This window comes from Sus scrofa, chromosome 1, assembly GCF_054392235.1.
Source record: "Sus scrofa isolate SSC_HxYL_T2T_F1_AM1 chromosome 1, Sscrofa_HxYL_maternal_Yorkshire_Landrace_v2.0, whole genome shotgun sequence".
NCBI lineage: Eukaryota > Metazoa > Chordata > Mammalia > Artiodactyla > Suidae > Sus > Sus scrofa.
In genome coordinates, this window is record NC_139383.1 from 5,221,058 (window position 1) to 5,241,890 (window position 20,833).

Below are 20,833 nucleotides of genomic sequence, written 5' to 3' on the forward strand. Positions count from 1 at the left end.
CTTTTCGTCTCTTTTAGTCTATTGTGGCTTTCTGGCATGGATAGCTATAATCTCCATTCTCATCATTTTTACTTTGGATTGCTCTGAGTCTTTTTTCTTATGCACACAGGGCTAAGCCTGATTTTTATTCACCCTCACAGGTCCAGAAGGAATTTTTCCTCTGGCAAGTGACCAGGTAACTGTTTAAATACTTCTGAGAAGGTCTAATCTCTGACTCAGATTGCTATCATCTTGCATCTACTAACACATTATTTCTGTGTAGGAGTTCACATAGAGGGAAACTAGGTTTTCTATTATGACTTTCTTTAATGGGGGAATTAAAGGCAGTAAGGCAATTGACAGATTAATGTAAGAGAAATGGGTAGAGAGAAAGGGCAGTACCCATCAGGTGGCTGGATGGCCCAGCCCCATCCAGCTATGGCTGCTGGTATTCAACACAACACTTGCTGCTTATTAAGAGCCTACTTATCATCCGACCTGGGCATTTCTACTTGACCTCCCTTAATGACCACAACTCTCTGGGGTGGTGGTAATTCCCTTATGGTGGAGGTGAGGACTAATCTCTCAAACTCAAGGAGATGGACTAACTTGCACAAAACGGTAGAGGCAGTGCTAGAACCCGGAGCCAGAGCCAAGCATTTCCCGGGGCCACACCAATTCTCAGAGGGGGCAGAGAACCATGGTCTCTGGCACCACCTACTGAAGCTTCTCCAGGAAATGGATGTTTTACGCTGTAAGATTCCAGATTCCATTGCCCTCAATAGCTATGAATTCTCATGTGGGAATATCAATGGTTCAGTGGGGGTTAAGTTTGCTGTAGTAAGAGATCAACCCTAAAATCTAAGTGGCTTCACACAGAAAAGGACCATTTCTCATCCATGGTAGACATTCAATTCATGTAAACATTGGGCTGAGAGGAGAGAGAGAGAGGATTGTGCATTGGCTTTGGAATGCTTAGTTTGAAGGGAACACACACCTCTCTTTTCCATTCACTGCCCATTGGCAGAGTTAGTCCCATGGTTCCACATAACCACGTGACAGAAATACTAAGGAGCAGAGAGATATTTGGTGTGCAGTAAATGTCTCTGCCATAGAATTCATGGTGTTTTGAGAAGTTAGCTCTTTTCACTTTCGCTGACTGGTACCATGGGTAGGTCACATGATGTGAGTTAACTGAGTCAGCATGTTCCATCTCCTGCGACCACAGTTAAAAGCTGGGCATGGGCCTCTAGCTGGTGCAATCTCAGTGAATCTCTGATTTCTATTTTTTCTGGAAATTAAAGGACAATGACATATTCTTTCCTACCTGTATAAATAAGTGAGCATGTAGTCCGAGGATCTACTCAGAGCAACCTGAGGCCAAAAAGGGAGCCAGCTTTAAGATTACCATGCATAAAACAATAAGTCCACAAATAACAAATGCTGGAGAGGGTGTGGAGAAAAGGGAACCCTCCTACATTGTTGGTGGGAATGTAAATTGGTACAACCATGGTGGAAAACAGTATGGAGGTACTCAGAAAACTAAATATAGAACTACCATATGACCCAGAAATCCCACTTTTGGGCATATATCCAGACAAAACTTTCCTTGAAAAAGATACATGTATCCGTATGTTCACTGAAGCACCATTTACAACAGCCAAGACATGGAAACAACCCAAATGTCCATCAACAGATGAATGGATTAAGAAGATGTGGTATACATACATAATGGAATACTACTCAGTCATAAAAAGAACAAAATAATGCCATTTGTAGCAACATGGATGGAACTAGAGACTCTCATACTGAGTGAAGTAAGTCAGAAAGAGAAAGACAAATATCATATGATATCACATATCTGGAATCTAATATACAGCACAAATGAACGTTTCTACAGAAAATAAAATCATGGACTTGGAGAATAGACTTGTGGTTGCCAAGGGGGAGGTAGAGGGAGTGGGATGGACTGGCAGTCTGGGGTTAATAGAGGCAGACTATTGCCTTTGGAATGGATAAGCAATGAGATCCTGCTGGATAGCACTGGGAACTACAGTCACTTATGATGGAGCATGATAGTGTGAGAAAAAAGAATGTATACATGTATGCGTAACTGGGTCACCATGTTGTACAGCAGAAACTGACAGAATACTGTAAAATAACTATGATGGAAAAAATAAAAATCATTAAAAAAAAAGATAACCATGCATAAAACAGAACAAGAGTGACATTGATAAGTCATCAAATTAAATTAAGTCTGAAATGAGACCCTGGATTTTTCAGTTATGTGAATTATTAAGCAAACCTAATTCTTTATGACAATTTGAATTAGTTTTCTTTTTTGTATCTTGTAACCAAGATAATCTTAAATAATACACCACTTTTTTGTGTATTTTTAGAAGAATTAATATATTCTTAAATTTAGAATTACTACTTTTTTGTCACTTTTAAATAATTTACCTGGAAAATTTAAAGAGGAAAAAGTAAAATCATTAGATCACAAAGAATTATGCATTTCAAATGGACTCCTTCCTTTCTAATTAAATAGAATTCTCAAAACAATTTTTGTATCGTGATACAGACTCTGTTATTTTATCCTTACTTGGTGTATTTTTTTCCCACTGGGTGTTCTTTAAAAAGACCATTTTGCTTTTGAAAATGTTATTGTCCAGACTGCTTCAGCTGTGTCTGTGCATGTTTGTCCTTTATAGCTGGGTGACCTCAGCTCATTAGAGCCCTCCTAATGAGGCCACTGTCTTAGGTTCTGTCTATTTGTAGATCAGTGATATTTCTATAATTCTTTAGCAGTCAAGGTCACCTTGCCACCTAGTAGACCATCTCACAAATGTATGTTGCTGCTCATAAATAAAAAGAAACACATGAATGGATGCAGATGAATAAACAATTACTCTCACTACGTAAATAATTTCCCTAATAAATGGAAAGCAGTATATCATCATACTCTTTATTTGCTGTTTCATATTAGGGATTTTTAGAAGGTAGTTTTTATATAATACACGGTACAGAGGCGAAGCCTAAGTGGCCATTTCACGCTTTTGATTATTACTCCTATACACATTTCAGTACAAACAGCAGGTATGTTCCTGATTAATTTAATTTTGCAAATGTTCTGATGCATCTTCCCTGTACTAGCCAGTACATTAGATGCTGTGGGGGCCTACTGCTTTCTAACACCATGTTCTAAGTGGTATAAGAGAGGAAGATAGAAAGTTCTGTGGGCAAAGGAAGGCAGGTGGGAGAGGACTGGAGGTGAGGGTTGGGAGAGGGAAGGGAATCAGAAGAGGCTCTCCAGGATAATTCCTATTGGAACTGGGCTTTGAAGCTTCCTTAACATTTAGGCATTTGGGGATATGTGACAATGGGTATCCTCAAAAAAGAACAAAGATACATAATTAGAAAAGCACAAGACAAGTTCTACAGCACAACCAGTTTGGCTAGAGCATGGGGTGTAGCATAATCAGTTTTGGCTAGAACATAAGAAATTAAGTCAAAAACATAATTTGGAGCTGGATATTCAATGGGAATCCTTGAATGACATGCTAAAGAATGGAAGGTAGGCAGAAACTGGATGGGAGTCTGATCTTGGGAGATGGAGGTGTACTAGGTAAGATTTGTGAACTGAAAGCTTTGTGCCTCTGAGAACTAAGGTGTGTGTCCTGAGGCAGAAGGAAGTAGAAGGTATACATATGCACGGTGTCAAGAGTGGAGAGTTTTGTGCTGGCAAAGCCTGCAGAAAATTAGAGGGGGGAGCACTCTGGAAGGTAGAGACCCACACATGAGGTAAACAAAGAAAAGCCTGCATGGAAACTCTGCCCTAGCTGATCTCTAAGGATTACACACATGAGAGAGATGCCAGTAGGCCCGAATGATAGGCAGAGGCTGAAAGATGAAAATGAAGATGAAAAAACTTAGCCTGCGGTTCATCCCTAGGGAGACAGTTTGAAGTTTGTATTTAGCAGGTTAACTGTCCATTAAAATTAGAACTGATACTCTTCAAAAGAATGTAACAGAATCTACAATATATTATTCATATAGGATTACACATTCTGGCCACCAAGCAACTATGATGAGCAGAATCTCCCCCGCCCCATCAACCTGCAATAGGTGAGGAGTAGATGTGAGAAACAAACCTTTATTATAAGCCATTTATTGTTTTAAGCTTTTGATTTTGGACACTGGCTGTTATTTCAATATAACCTAGCCTGCTCTGATTGGAAAAAAATTCCGTTATCATATTAAGAGAATTCCCTTCTATTCTTTGCTTTAAAAATAAAAATGGGTGTTGAATTTTAGCAAATGTATTTTTACCATGATTTGAGATGATCACATGCTTTTTACCCTTTAATGCACAAATGTAAATGGCATTAACTGATTTTTCTAACGTTAAGCCAATCTTATCTTCCTGAAATAAAATTTTGTCATGAGGTACTATCATTTTTATATGTCAATGGATTCAATTGGCTAGTAATTTTGCTCAGAAAATTTTCACTGATATTCATGAATGATATTGTCCTAAAAGATCCCTTCTTGTAATTTCTTGTAATGTCCTTGTTGGTATCAAATTTATGTTGCATCATAAAATGAGTCTGAGTGTATATTCTCCATTTTTACTCTCTGAGAAAATTTGGGCCAGATTTAAATTATTTCTTCTTTACGTCTTTGAGACAACTAGCCAGTGAGGCTATGTGAATCTTGAGTTATAGTTAATTTGTGTGAGAAAATTTAATTACTAATTTAATTTTTTCAATTGTATTACTGTTTGTTTTTAACTTATTTTCTATTTTTCTGGTATCAATTTTGGTAAGATATATATCTCAAAAATTTGACTATTTAATTGAAATTTTAAAGTTTTAGGTATAAAATTGATCATAATATCTTATCAAGATACTGTCGATGTCTGTAAGGTCTGTATAATATTCCCTTTTTCATTTCTAGTATTGGTTAATTTTACCTTCTTTCATTTTTTATTTTTAAGCTTTTACAAGTGTCTGTTGATTTTATTAATCATGTCCTGAAACAATCAACATTTCCTTTTGGTCCTCTCATTTCCATAGCTGTTTTTGATTTTTATTTTACTACATTTTTACATTAATAATCTATTCTTCCTTTGACTTTCTTTTACTGTCCTTTCTGTCACTTATTGATATGGATGCTTAACTTACTATTTTCCCCTTTCTTTTATTTTCTTTTTATTTTTTTGTCTTTTTGTCTTTTTTAAGGCTGCATCCATGGCATATGGAGATTCCCAGGCTAGGCATCGAATTGGAGCTGTGGCTGCCAGCCTACACCACAGCCACAGCAACACCAGATCCAAGCTGTGTCTGCAACCTACAACACAGGTCATGTCAACACCAGATCCTTAACCCACTGAGCGAGGCCAGGGATCAAACCCACATCCTCAAGGATACTTGTAGGGTTCGTTAACCACTGAGCCATGACGGGAACGCCCCATTTTTTCTTTTCTGATACTACATTTAAAGCTACACATTTTCTCCTAAACATTGTTTTTATCATGTTATATGTGGCAAAAACTTTAATGTAATTTTGTAATACATTCACGTAATATTATTCTAATTTTTTAAGATATAATTTAAGTGATATTTTCATCATTGTGTTAAAATTCTTTATAATTTAATTAGAGTTTATTATTTGACTGACCCATGGGGTATGTAAAAGTATGTAAATATTTCAAATATATGGGAATGCTTTAGTTATTGCTTTAAAAAATTGATTTCTAATATAAATTGCATTTTGGTTACATGATATGCTTTGCATGATTTCCATGCTTTGGTAGTTTTTGAGACTTGTTTTATGGCCTAGCATATGATTAATTTCTGTAAATATTCTAGTGTACCTAAAAAAAGTCATTTGCAGTGGTAGATACAACACTGAGGTTTTGTAAAGAAGACAAGATCCTCAGGAGACTCCTATCATTTGGCTATCGTATAACATGGGTGAATTTTTTTTTTTCTTTTTGACATTTTTTGGGCTGCTCCCATGGCATATGGAGGTTCCCAGGCTAGAGGTCTAATTGGAGCTGCAGCCATCGGCCTACGCCAGAGCCACAGCAACGCAGGATTTGAGCCTCATCTGCAACCTACACCACAGCTCACAGCAATGCCAGATCCTTAACCCGCTGAGCAAGGCCAGGGATCGAACCCGCAACCTCATGGTTCCTAGCCAGATTCGTTAACCACTGCGCCACAACGGGAACTCCCTACCATGGATGAATTTCTTGAATTTTACATGCTTCAACTTTGTCACCTGTAAAATGAGGATTACAGTAGCTGGATTGCATAACATGACTCCAGGAACGCACCTAGCCCATTGAAAGCTTTCAGGAGTGTCAGTTGTGGTGGTTTCCTTGCTTTTGGAGTCAGAAACTATTGCATAATTTTCTATTTTTGACTTAACAGATTGTGAAAAAAAATAAATTATTTGAAAATCTTGGTAGAATAAATATATATTAAGATCTATATCATGTAGAGAATTCACTTTCTTTTCAACTTCCATGATGACAGTACTCAGCATTCCTAATAAGAGCCTCAGTTAATTCTAAAAAAAGGTAAGTTGAGCAGAAGCCATAGTCTCTTGCCACAAGAATTAAATATAAATAAAATAACAATAAGAACAAAATCCCTAAATATTTGGAAATTTTAAGTATTATTTTTTCAAATGAATCATCAAATAAATACGAACTATAAATAGTGACAAGGAGAAACAGGCATAGCAAAATAAATGGAATTAATTCAAAATTGCACATAGAAGCAAAGTCATAACTTTACATACTGTGATTACCAAAAGAAACAATAAAAATAAAAGTAATATGCATTTAAGTCAAGATGATACAAAAGCAGAACAAATAAAAACTTAAGGAAAACAGATAAACTAACTGCATTATAGAAGATATGGCAAACACATACATACAATGTGATATTACTCAGCCATAAAAGGAATGAAATTCTGCCATTTGCAGCAACATGAATGGACCTAGAGGGTATTATGCTTAATGAAATAAGTCAGATAGAGAAAGACAAATGTTGTATGTTATCACTTATATGTGGGATATAAAAAATAAAAGAATGAATATAATGAAACAGAAAGAGACTTGCAGATACAGAGAACAAATTAATGGTTCCCAATGGGGAGAGAAAAAAAGGAGGGGCAAGACAGGGGAATTGGATTAAGAGGGACAAACTACCTTGTACAAAATAAATAAGTTATAAGACTATATTGTATAACCCAGGTACTATTTTATAGTAACTTGAAATGGAGTATAATCTACACAATATTGAATAACTATGCTGTACACCTGAAAATAATATACAATTGCAAATCAACTATACTTCAATAAAAAGTAAAAAAATTATAAAGTTGAATAGAAATAAGGTGAAACTTTTAAAAAATGACACAGAACAAAATACAGAAAACACTGGCTGACAATAAAAGAGAAATTATAAATGCATAATATTATCCCCATTTTAATAGGTCAGGCAACAGTGTCACATGGAGTAAAGCAACTTGCCTTGGGTCATGTGGCAACCAGACAGTGCAGCCAGGATTAGAGACTGAACAGTCTGATTCCATAGTCTATGCTCACAATTAGTGCATTATCCTGTTGACCTATATGCAGGAGTCAGAGTTACTGAATGAGTGAAGGAAGGACATAATGAGTCAGGAAGCAAAAAAATACATAAACACCAATCCTAAAAACCTATAGGAAATATTTATGGAGAGGTAAGAGAATGAGCATAATGTATTCATAAAGGAAGAGAACAGGGAGTTTCTGTTGTGGCACAGTGGAAATGAATCCAACTAGTATCCATGACGATGCAGGTTGATCTCTGGCCTCTCTCAGTGGGCTGGGGAATCTGGCGTTGCCGTGACCTGTGGTGTAGGTTGAAGACACAGCTAGAATCCGGCATTGCTGTGGTTGTGGATATGGCTGGCAGTGGTAGTTCCAATTTGACTCCTAGCCTGGAAAACTCCATGTGCCATAAATGCAGCACTAAAAAAAGCCAAAAAAAACAAACAAACAAAAAAACAAAACAAAACAAAACAAAAAAACGGGGGGGGGGCAAGAGAACAAAGTGCTATTTAAAAAAACAATGAGGATAAAGGAAAATTATGATAATTAATGAAATATTCAATCACATTTTTGGAAGATAAAGTGAAGGAAATTTCCTAGGAAGTAGAATTAAGACACAGTTGGATAATACAAGCAAAAGGATAAAGAAACTAGAGGATCAGTCCACTAGGTGCAAATAGCAAGAACTATAGACTGAGAAGTAAGAGAAAACAGGAAGAACATTATCAAAGGACTAATACATGAAAAGTTTCTAGTGCTGTAAGACAAATGACTCTAAATTGAAATTTCCTAGGACAATGAATGAAAACACAGCCACATCAAAGCATATCAACATGAAATTTCATATCACCAGAGATAAAGAGAACCAGAAAGCTTTCAGAGACTGAGGGAAGCAAGCCACAAGCAAATGGTTAGAAACTCAAATGGCATCAAGATTTTCAAAGCAACCTAAGAACCTGAGAGGCAGTAGAGACATGACCTCAAAATTTTGGATGAAAATTGTTTTCAATGTAGCCAAGCTAATCAGGTGTGATGGAAAATTTTTCAGATAAGCAAGGACTGAAAAATATACCTTTCATGTATTTACAAGAAATTAACGGAAGATGTGCACTGTAAAAACGAGGAGGAAAATAGGGCAAACAGCTAAGGAAAAAGAGGTCAAACATGAAAGAGGAGTAAGAAGTAGCAGAAAGAGGGAGGGAGCAAGGACAAACACCTCTAGGAAAAGAAAGAAAATTGATGGCTTGTTTGATGTTCTGAACACCTGGAAAATAATATTCATTTGCTGGATCTTGAAATATTTGAAAAAAAAAATACCCAGTAAGTATATACAAATCAAGCAAACAAAATGAGAGGCAATTATCAATGCTAGGAAAAATAAGTTGTCTAAGAAAGAAATGTCATCATAATAATTGTGTGATTTGTAGTGAATGGTATTTATGCCATCGCACTAGTGTAGCAATTGATTATTGATTTATCCAAATTTGAAAGGATGGAGAGGGAAAGAAGGCAAGTTAGGGGAAAAGAGCTGAATACCTATCATTACTTGGTGTCTGTCAGCCCCCACCACAGCCATCTGCTGAGAACAATCACACAGTGGGAATAATCTCTCAAAGGAGTTTCCAAACCAAGACTTTTTTTGTGCTTGTGATCAGTTATTATTTCTCCCATTTATTTGTGATCAGTACAGATTATTTTGTTCTGCTTTCGTCATTGTTTTGTGTATTTTTTTTTACAAAATTTTCACTCTAGTTTTATTTTTTAAGGTCTTGCCTTATTGACAGTGTCTCATTTTTCTTTCCCCAGTACTTCATCTGATATACCACCTACTTTAATCTATTAATGGTTACTTTTAAGGGGTAAAAACATAATCTTACATTTCTCTAATTAGTCACATCATGAATGAAGCAGTGTTTCTGGGTTTAGCACATATAAGAGAAATGATCATTCAATTATTTTTCCATCAGCTCATTTCCCACCTTGCTCTCATGCTCAGGATCTTGTGGGAGGGGCTGGGGAGTCCCAACATAATCGTGGCCTTTTCAGCCTTGTGTTAGAAAAAATGTAGCATCTCAGGTCCACTTCACATCCATTGGAGTGGAACCTACATTTTATTGGGGTCTAGAGATGATTCGTGTGTACAGTGATGTTTGGGAAGAGGCTCTTTAGACATCAGGCTGTCCCCTTGGGTTGGTTAAGATCATACATAGGTTTTATTTTATTTTATTTATTTTATTTTATTTTATTTTATTTTATTTTATTTTATTTTATTTTATTTTATTTTATTTTATTTTATTTTATTTTATTTTATTTTATTTTATTTTATTTTTTGGCCATACCTGCAGCATATGGAAGTTTCTGGGCCAGGGATCAAACCTGTGCCACAACAGTGACAATGCTGGATCCTTAACTGCTAGGCCACCAGGTAACTCCATATATGCAAAATTTAGAGCCCAGGGACAGGTCATAGAGGGAGGACCAGCATCTTATTGTCTCTCAATCCAGAGGTTTACTTTTCTTCCAGAGGTAAAAATATATATATATACACACATATATACATATATAGCAGTTGACTCTTGTTCTAATACATGATGTCACAGTTTGCACAGAACAAAGGGTCATGACAATTTATTGCGAAAAATTTTATCAATATAAATTGATCTTCTGTATATACTTGAAACTTCCTTACAGTAAATTCTACTTTTCTAAAATTGATAACTACTCCTGCCTTCTTTTTTTTCCTTCATTTTCCCCATTATAGCTTTTATTTTTAAATGTTTAAGTATTATTGTTTTACATATATGGAGAGTTTATATTCAGAGTTTGTTTCTCACAAACTGATTTGAAAGTTAATTTTCATAGCTGATATATTTGCTTTCACATTTTCACCTTATTTTGTGCTTTCGGCTCTTAGTATGTCCTTGCTGTCTATTCAATTTCGTCCTTTTAATACACAGACTCTGTTTTAAACACTTTTATCTTTTCCACTGACTTTGAAGGTTTATACCCAATTTCCCTGGATTTTTTGCCATATTACTGCAAAATGATTATTTGACATTTCATGCAGTTTTGAAGCTCTTTTCCACCAACCATTTAAACTTAACTCTTGATTTAGTGGCTCTTAATGCTAACCGCTTTTCACACTATAAGATCTTCATCTTTGGGTTCTTAACTTTTGTTTTTTTTCTCTGAGAGTCGGAGCACGCTCACAATGAGCTTTTACATGAGGGGTAGGCGGGTATGACACTGAATCCATGAGTTTTTTCTTCTCTTGCTCCTTCTTCTTTAAACTAATTTTCATTCAGTTTATTACATCCTTTTATTCATATGACTGGGTTGAAATGCACGTAGGGTGTTTTTTCTCCTATTCTCATTTCTGTCTGCAATTTATTCTAACAAAAATCCTAGGCTCAGTTATTTTTATTTCTTGGTATATATCCTTTTTCCCCTGTCCAGATGTTTTTCCTTATAATGAGCCTTTTCTACCTGCAAAATAAGGGATATTTTTCATCTCAGAAAATTTGTTTCAATCTCTGGTGTCATTATCATATTCCTGTTGTTTTGATGATTCCTCTTGGGAACCCCTGAAACTTCTAGATCCTGCTTGTGTCCTGTGTTCTCAGTTTTATACTCCTTTCTCCTCTTATTTTTTATCTTTGTCTTTTCTGAGGGGGATTCTTAAGGTGATGGTCTACATTTATAATTCTGCATTGTGCAGTTGTTGATTATTCTCTGTGCTTCTGTGGCGATGTTCATCCTGCTCTGGCATTTTTTTTAGCTTCCCTTTTCTCACTTAGCATTGGCTTACTTTCATATGAGTCTGGTCTCTTCTTGTGAATTTCTGCTTCTGTTTCATAGAGGCTTTATCTTTCTGAACCCTGAAGATGTCAAACACATTTCTACAAGTTTCTTCTGGGTCCTATGCAGAATGTTGTTGAGGCATTGTTTTCTTCTGGTTGTTCAAAATATTTCTTTTCCCGTGTGTAGCAACTTTTTTTGAATGGTCCCATGTGGTTGTGCTATTGCTACTGTTCTTGCTTTTATTGAGCAGAGAGAGTTCTAAGCCCAGTGTGCAGGTTGCTCATGGCACCTCCTGTCCTCTCTGCCGCTATTGGAATCCCTTTCTGCATTAACTAGGCAAAGCTTCCAGAGACTCCTTCCTGGAATGGCTCTGCTGGATTTTGATGGATTTATGTTCCCCTCGCTGGCTGGAGTGAGTGGAAATCTACAACTCAATAGTTTGGTTTGCTCAGAGGTTCCCTCTCATCTCATCCTCGCCTACAGTCTTTTGCTGTTGTTCTCAGCAACCAATGCGTCATTGCCAACCCTGACTATTTTATACTGGGATTTTGTAGTCTCCAATCCCGAGGAACTCCAGAAGGTAGAAACTAGCAAGTGGGGAGAAAGGACGAGCACCTGCAGAGATGCCACAAAAGCAACATAAACGGAGCGAGGCGTCAAACCTGTGCTGCTCCTGTCAGTACTCAGTGGCCCCACTGGGGTCTTGAGCCAGGGAGAGAAGGAGAAGGAAAAGTGTCTTCTCATCTCTTTTTATATTAGAAACTCCAGAGCCACCGAATGTGTCTATTTCTCATTCCAGTATTTTCAGCCTTTTAATTAGCTGAAATCAACCTCCGATTCCAGAAACAGAAAGGCAGGTAATTCTGCTCGCAGCTTCACAGGGAGTTTTTATATTTTGTTTTGCCGTCATAGAAGTAGTTAGAATTCAAGCAAAGCTGTTAAAGAACTGCTAGCTGGTGATGATGAGGTTAATTTTTGCCCCTAGAATGAGTCAAAATTTTACTAATAGTACGGTTTGAAAATTAAGGTACACATGTCTATTATATGTTATGCCGATCAGGTGCAGCAGCCTGCTTCTGGGTAAATTAGCTTCATTCCAGAATTCCACCTAAACAATGTAGTTTATGCACATAATGCTCTTCACACTCTGCTGGAACCGTGCATGACCTCGTGTAGTCAGTCACTCTTCTTGAGAAACGTCTGGCTTTGAGTGACACAGACAGATTGAGAAGAAGCAAGCTGAGTTAGATTCAGGATCAACGCATAATAGCAGAAGTCCAGGAAGGCAAACAAGGTCGTTGCTTCTGGAAACTTAAATGGACAAGCCCATACACAGTTACTATTCTCTGACAAATCACGTTTGCTGAGCTCTTCATGTCTTGCTTCACTCATCAGCAAACGACCTCTAGCGAGTGTCCTCAGAACACATCACTTCTCTCAACTCATTTAAGTATCTTCAAAATACTTTAATCGAATAAAATTGAAAATTAATTCACCTCGGCCTACAATACTCTATTTTGGAATGTTTCCATTGTAAATGGCATAATCAAAATATTATTTAGTAACTCTCTTTCTTCCTTTCAGTGTTTTCAACAGGGCTGTTGGGGAAAGACTCCTGAGACGGCAGGGACCCAATGCAAACAGTTTATTATAAAGAAAAAAACAGATACTTCGGGTGCAGCTATTCCGATGAGTTCAGGAGAAAAGGATAACATACTCTCAACATAGTTCTTGGGGAGAATGTTCTGGGCCTTTTTTGTATATCAATAAAACTTGTGCATCATATTTAGAAAATGCAGCATTTCTATTAGAATTTCACATATTAAAAAATCATGACTTGTTAGAAATAATAAATCACATTTGGAAAAGATTTTAATATAGCTCAGTATCATACATCCTTCCTGAAAGCCTTTAAAGATCAGCCCTTCACTCATTGATGCATAAGGGGAAAGGAAAACTACTTTTAATAAAGTCCCTTTTGAGTCTTTTTTCTTACCATACTGCTTTTCACAGCAGGGAGCACTGACCTCTTGCTTGGTTTCACTTTCTGTGTCTTGGTGGCAATGGGGAGTGGTCAGTTACAGATCTTTTAGAGGAATCTCAAAGACGTGAGAGCAAGTTTTAGAGCTGACTCAGTTTAGACTGTGATGGAAGAACTGCCAAAATCGAATTCTAGTGACATTTAACTCAAATCAGTAAAATAGTGACCACGGATAAGATTAAGTAATCCAGACTGTGGGAAAGGACACAACACTGAAATATTTCGTTCTTGTTTTGGTCAGACCACATGGCAAGACTGCCCCTGAGACAGTGAGGGTGGGGTTCCCCCATAGCTAGGAAACTAGGCAGGCATCCTGTCAATCACCGTGGGTGGGAGTCCATCCTGGAGGTGGGAGTCCATCCTGGAGGTGGGAGTCCATCCTGCTCATCCCTCTGAAGCTGTGGATCAGCCAGGACCATATCCAGTGGGTGAAGCACCTGGGGCAATGCTGGCTGGAAAGAGTGGAATTTCTCCTGCTTATGAGCTGCTCAAAGGCACCAAGCCCTGCTTTCAATCATCAGCAGCGACAGAAGCTGAAGCAGCAGTAAGAGCAGTAGGACAGGAGAGCAGCTGTGGTGCAGGTGGCATCTAGGCACGTGCGGGTGGGTGATGAGGGGGCCAGGAGTGGCCATTTGGACTTAGGGAAGGACAGTATTCCTCCTGGAGTCCTGCACCTGTGAGGTGGCCCTATTACAATGGCCATCAGCAGGATGGCAGCAAGGTGAGGAGACTAGACTGGAAGAAACTAAGGGTCTTGTTTGGGAGTCACGAGAGGCCGTCTTACTGGACAATGAAAATCTCAGAAACACATTTAAAGGGGTGCTTTCAGCCAGCTAGTCTGTAGGGACTCAGGTCAGAATAAATCGGCCACAGAAAGGAAGCACAATCTCATTCAATAGACAAATAGATAAAGCCAGTGACAGGGTTACTCAAGAGGCCTCCCAGATAACCTACTATAGATAAAAAAATTCAAATATTTAATAACATTAATCTTTTCTCCATTCCAGATTTTTCTTAATATTATGAATTGTACTACCTAAAAGATACTAAACAATTGTGCTTATATTGTATACTATATACTTCTGAATGCACAAATTAATGTTAATGTTTGTGTCTTCACTGTGAGTGTTTTAAGTTAGTGTAAAGCCCATGCAATTTAGTTTATTTGTGTTGCTAAGCCACAATGCTATACTGATGATGGGATATATTAGGAGATTTGGGATGCCTGGTCCCATAAGCCAATTTGTGAAAATTCCTGCAAAACCTGGGGATAGCTCCAGTCTGTTGTGTTTTATTGCTTAATTAGCAGGTTGTCAAAAAGTGGCACCATATAAACTGAGTGATGCTTTTTCACCTGTTCACTTACTTTTTATCGGGATAATGAGCTGTGGAATGACAGGAAGAATCTTGTTCCCCCCGTGTTCCAGCATGTCGTGGATTCCTTGCCGAGCAAAAAATTCATAGGGAAATGTCATTTCACAGAGCCCGTCAAAAAACAGAGGCAGATAATGATGGTAATCCAGCTTTTCAATTTCTACCTGAAAGGAGAGAAAAGATGCCATGTGAAAACAAAAATGAGGCAAAGCATGGCTGGGCCAGCTGCGAAGCTGTCACCAACTTAGGAGAAGCAAGTTCTTCAGAACTTCAGGAAGATTTTATTAACCAACTCGTCTAACGACCTCAAGTGTGTTGTCACATTTTTGATCTAGTAGCAATGTGTTTAAAATCATTGACCTTTAAAAGCTTAACCGATTAAAAATCACAAATAATCTATATTGGGAGCACTTTGTTTTGGGGTTCTTAGGTTTTTTTTTTTTTTTTTAACCATTTGGCACAATGGGAATGCTAAATGCAATACTAAAAAAAGCTTCAAGAAGTCCACAGTTTGTATGCTGAAAAGATATATATATGAATAAGATGTGAAAAATGTTGACAAGAGATTAGCGTCTGAATTTCTAACAAAAATCTAATAGAGATTTCACATTAATATATTCTTGTGAGATACGTCTCTTTTGGACCCGGCAAATACGAGAGTGAGGGGTAAAATATGATTCTGTGGATGTCCTCTGGAGCCTGGAAGTCAAGCAGGATGCTAGTGCCATCAAGACAGAGTGGGCAAGACACACAGCGGGCTGAACCTAAACAGACCATTGACCCCTCAAAAATAAAATATCCTGAATCTCTCCTCTGTCTTTTCTGGGGGGCAGAGAAATATCACTTTTCCACGTCTATATCCTTCAGCCTCAATAATGCCTGCATGACCTTTTGTCCAGACCTTTGCAATGGTATCAAGCACCCAAAAGAATGGGAAAAAAATTCTAGAACAGAAAAAAGAGATGGTAGTTTGGGAGCTGTTCACATGTAGATTTGTTCTAACCTGGGTCCTCTGCTATCTAGAGTATCCCTGACCTGACTTACTACCTTCAAGGTGACAGAAGTGATGGAGATATCATGGATGGGAAGAAGACAACAGACTCAGACTGTGGACATGACACACCTACACAGAGCAAAGGATGGAGCATTCCCAGTAAGAGGTGCAAACTTGCCTGGTTTTCCAGTCCTTGCGCATGCACCCAGATTCCAGTTATCACCTTAAAATTAAATAAGGAGCCCATAAAACCTTGGAGAAACCCCTTTGTACTGGGAGGTTTTCATACTCCCAGCATTCCGGAGTTTTTTAGACACATGCCTGCCTGCCCCTGGGTGTGAGTAACTGATAAAAAGCCCACCACATTTCTGAGTGCTTACTATGAGTCTAGGTGAATCAAATGTCCTCCAGACTGCTCATGGACCACACAGCTAACTAAGGAAGTAAGCAATCACGACTCAATTCTTAGATGCCCTCTTGGAAGTAGAGCTTGGTAAAATGAATCCCTAATGGAGGTATATACAGATAACAGCTTTATTTTATATTCCTGAACATTTGTAAAATTTGCTTTATTCACGGTAAAAGTTTATGGAATATATATTTAATACCAACTTTCTCAAGGGTTTTCATGTATTTGAAAACATTTTAGAAATTAGTTTGTGCAATTAAAAAAATTATAGTTACATCATTTAGCTCCAAAATGTTCTGATCTATAATTTTACCTTGTAACTTTATAATAAAAATGTCAACTGTACTATATTTTGACTCATAGTTTTGATATTTTGCTAATTCTCTTTTTTAACCCATTGTTACAATTTTACTTGTGTCTCTCATAAACAGCAAATCATTAAATTTTGTACTTTAATATGGTCTAAGACTTTGAATTTTATACAATAAGTCATTCACAGTTATAGTTATGTCTAGTTAATATCTATCATCCTATTTTTTGGTTTTGGAATGTCATTTTTCATTTCCATTTTCCTTTCAATTTTGTAGTTTTGTCATGTGGATTGTTCTATATTAATTTTGTGCATAATGATTAAAAGGTAAAACAGCCTATTTAAATATTTTATTTCAGTTATCTCACAGCGTTCTCAAATATTTTAAAACAGATTTATCTTAGAGAAGTAAGTTAAAAAAATCTCCTACCATGATTACTTACATACTAATTTTTCCTTGTAATTTTGTAGATTTTTTTGGTATGGTTTGGGGCAACAAGTCCAACAACAGCAATGATAAAAATGCCACGTTTGGATACCAGACACAATTATAAATACTTAGGTGTATTAATTCACTTAATCCTCATAAGAGCTCTATGAGGTAGGTGTTAATGGCATTCCAGTTTTTAATATGAGGAAACTGAGGCACAGAGAAGTTGAATAACTTGCCTAAGATTCACAGCTCGTTAGTGCCAGAGCTAGGATCCGAACTCAGGCAGTCTGGCTGCAGGAAGTGGTATTACTCCCTTGCTGTTAGACATGTCAGGTTTCAGCATTATTGTAATCTAGTAAATGGGCCCCTCTATCCTCATTTCATTACTAATGCAGTTTGTCTCCGTCTAATCTAATATTGCTACCACCGGTTTGTCTACTACATATTTTTCTTTTCTCTTACTATCTTTTACTTTCTTCCTTCTTTTGACATTACATATCTTTTCCAAGTAGCTTATAGTTAGGCTTGTTTGTTCCTCTCCTATTTTGTAACATGTCTTCAAACAACAAATATTGAGCATACACATGATCCTTTGTTTCAAAAGTTTTGAAAAAGAAAGAAAAGCCATGGGAGAAAGGATAAAGGAAGAGAAAAAAGAGAGAGCGTTGGAAAGATAGCAAAATTGAATGAAAGATTGAGTGAGAGATTGAGAAAGAAAAAGTTATCTCTGCCTTTAACTTCTTCTAGCTCACTGACACAGCAGTTCTTTCCTACCAGAAATTCTCTTCTTGTAAGCCCTTCTCTTGACCTGTTTATCAATTGTTTGGCATGTATATTTCACTGAAGATCTATGGTCTTAATAATGGAATAAAAACTTATTCCATTTTGAGGTCAAAACTTCTTTAAACACTACAGGTATTTCTCTCCTTGCAACAGGGTAATTTTTTTTGTACATAACTTTCTGTTCTGTTGGTATATCTTCTAAAATTTCTTCTTTATTATTATAATATTGCTTCAGTTGATGAATTTGGCATAGGCCTTAGGGAAAACGCTCACATTCCATTTATAATCAGGAACTTTTGTGTGTATTTGTTTTGTTTTTAATGATATCCCTGGCTTAATATATTTTTCTTTTTATCTGAAGAGCTCCTTCTGGCCACCAACACCATTTTCACATTGTTCTCCACAATAAAGGTACCTATCCTTCCTCACTCCCATTCTTTCTTCAACCATTTCTCTCTCAGCTCACTGAGGCTGCTTTTACCCAGGTTCCCAGTGCCCTTCATTCAGTGTCTAGTCCTCCAGGCCCTTTTCGGCTCATTAGCATGACACCGATACAGTTGACCTTGTGAAGCTGTCTTCCTTGGGCCTCCTGATAACACACCCTCATCACTGGGGTTCAGCCTTGACTTCCTTCTTTCGAATTCTGTATCCAATCCATCGACAATTTGATGGATTCTGTCTCCAAACAAAGCCTTATTTCATTCACTGTTCCCCTATTTTGCTTTCTGCCAGCTTCGTCTAAGTCACCAGCTTTCCCCGCCTGGATTACTGCAACAGCCTCCTAACAATCTCCCTGTTTCTGTTTTGCCCCTATTGCCATTCTCCATACGTTTGGGTCCTGGCCTGCGGTGGCTCCTGACTAATGTCCCACCAGGGCCTCCCTGCTCTGTTGCTCCCTTGGCTGCACACCGTCCTCCTGCAGCACGCTTCCCAGAGACACCAGTGCCTTTTGTTCCCCAGGCCTCACTCGTTCCTCCCTGGAGACTTTCTTTGAATGTGCTCCTCCCCTTCTCTCCAGACCTCTTGGTTGCTGGCAACTCCTTTCATGGAGATTTCAGCTCAGCGAGGCCCTCTTACCATTGCCTACTGCCCTGTTTGATTTTCTTTGTGGCCCTTATCATTTATTCATTGCCATTTCTTAAGTTCTGTTGTTCAGGGAGCTTGTCATTGCCTAGAAGGGTGTCTGGCACATAATAGGTGAATACTCAATAAGCATGTGTTTGAATTTTAATTCTGACCTTTTGAATCTATCCTCTGTGCTAACTCTGTGAGATGCATACTCAGCTAAGGAACAATGGCCAGATGATGAATGGCCACATCTAGAGCTGAGGCTGGAGACGATGGCAGAGCACACAGAGGTGCGGTGTTGAACAGGACCCTGTAGCATGAGGAAGTACGTATGTTTCTATAAACTTATGTGTCCTACAAATAAAATGCCATGTTTCTCTATGAGGATGGCAGTGATTATTTACATTTCAGGAATTCTGTATTTTGATAATCAGGATGGGCTTCTTGGTGCTTTTATTTATCCTCATTTCACTAGAAATTATTTAGGGCTTATTTTGTTATTCTGTTTAAAACTTTAGAAGGAAAAGTTTCTGTTTTTCATTGTATCATCAAAAACAAACAATTAATGAGTGTCTATAATGAATATATTGGAATAATAATAATACAAGACCATCTTTCTAAAATATCTAAAATATCTAGATGTTTAGAATAACTCAAGATTAAAACCAAAATTTAAACCAGAGATAAATGAGAAGATCCCTTATTTATCTTTGTGAGTGTATCTGTCACATAGTGACTACTACTCCTTAGAGGCCTTCTAAATTGCTGGCTTCCTTTATTCATTTAAACTTGTAAGAGATCAGTTTGTTTATTTAGCAAAACCTTTTTCGGTTATGTAAACTATTTTTCTCTTAATATAACTTTTTAATAACAAATATTAAACTTTATATTTCTTTGCTATTACTGTAAAGATAGTAGTTTTCAAACTTTATAAAATTTGGGAATCTTTCTTCAAAGTTTATGCAAGGATTCCAGAATTAAAAGAAAATTGTTTGAAGTGAGACAAAGGATAAGGCTGTTTTAAACATATTAGATAGATAAAATTTCACAGTAATATACTGATGGATGATTGCTTGGGTATTAACTCCAGAAACATCAAGTATTTTTATGCAGAGAATCTTCCTTTTAAATTTATGTTTTATAGCTTTTTGAAGAGTCACATAGTACCTACAGGTTGATCTCTACATATTACGGCGACCTCCAGCCAAAAGCAATACAACTCTAACTTGATGTGTCCTATCAAATATGCCTTTTCAACCCTGCACTAAAAGGCCAGAAATACAGTGAGGTTATGATTTTCTTAAAAAAAAAACCCTCAAGTCAGAAAACTTACTCTTGCATTTTTCATATCCTTGCTTCAATTAGCAAATGAAACATCATTAACAATATCTGTTATTATGAGTCTTATAACCAAAGATCTCGCTTAGAATCATGAAAATCTGAAAAAGTATACTTACATATTAATATATTATGACCTCATTTAGACTTACTATGTTTCTAAAATAAAATGTTAACTCATTGTTTTGAATACTTAAGGCAGCTGTTGAGTAATTGCAAGATGTTTTACAAATTGTATATGCACTATCTGCAGATGATATATAACGTATTTCAAATGTGGATATACGTCTCTTTTTCAAATGTGGGTGGATGCATTTGTAATGAATAACTGAAAATAATTTATGTCATTTTACATTTTCTCAACAATACTGAATATATAACTAAAATCCTATAAAAGTACACGATGCAAAAAGTAAGACTTTTAACATGCAAAATACTCTTTAGCAGCAAAAAGGAGATTTCAGGGTAGTTCCCTTCATGGCTCAGCAGAAACTAATCTGACTAGTATCCATGAGGACGCAAGTTTGATTCCTGGTATTGACAGTGGATTAAGGATCTGGCATTGTGGTGAGCTGTGGTGTAGGCTGCAGATGCAGCTCGGATCCCAGGTTGTTGTGGCTGTGGCTGCGTTGTAGGCCAGCAGCTACAGCTCCAATTTGACCCCTAGCCTGGGAACCTCCATATGCTGCAGGTG

The 20,833-nt window shown here is 37.2% G+C and overlaps 1 protein-coding gene across 2 annotated transcripts in view; it reads right to left on the bottom strand.

Moving 5' to 3' along the window:
* PACRG (parkin coregulated) overlaps positions 1-20,833 on the bottom strand; it is a 500,701-nt gene that overhangs the window by 227,029 nt on the left and 252,839 nt on the right. For both annotated transcript variants that reach the window (XM_021071855.2, XM_085022303.1), the window contains exon 3: positions 14,797-14,968. In XM_021071855.2, the coding sequence (XP_020927514.1) occupies positions 14,797-14,968 (172 nt within the window). The remainder of the gene's footprint in view (positions 1-14,796; positions 14,969-20,833) is intronic.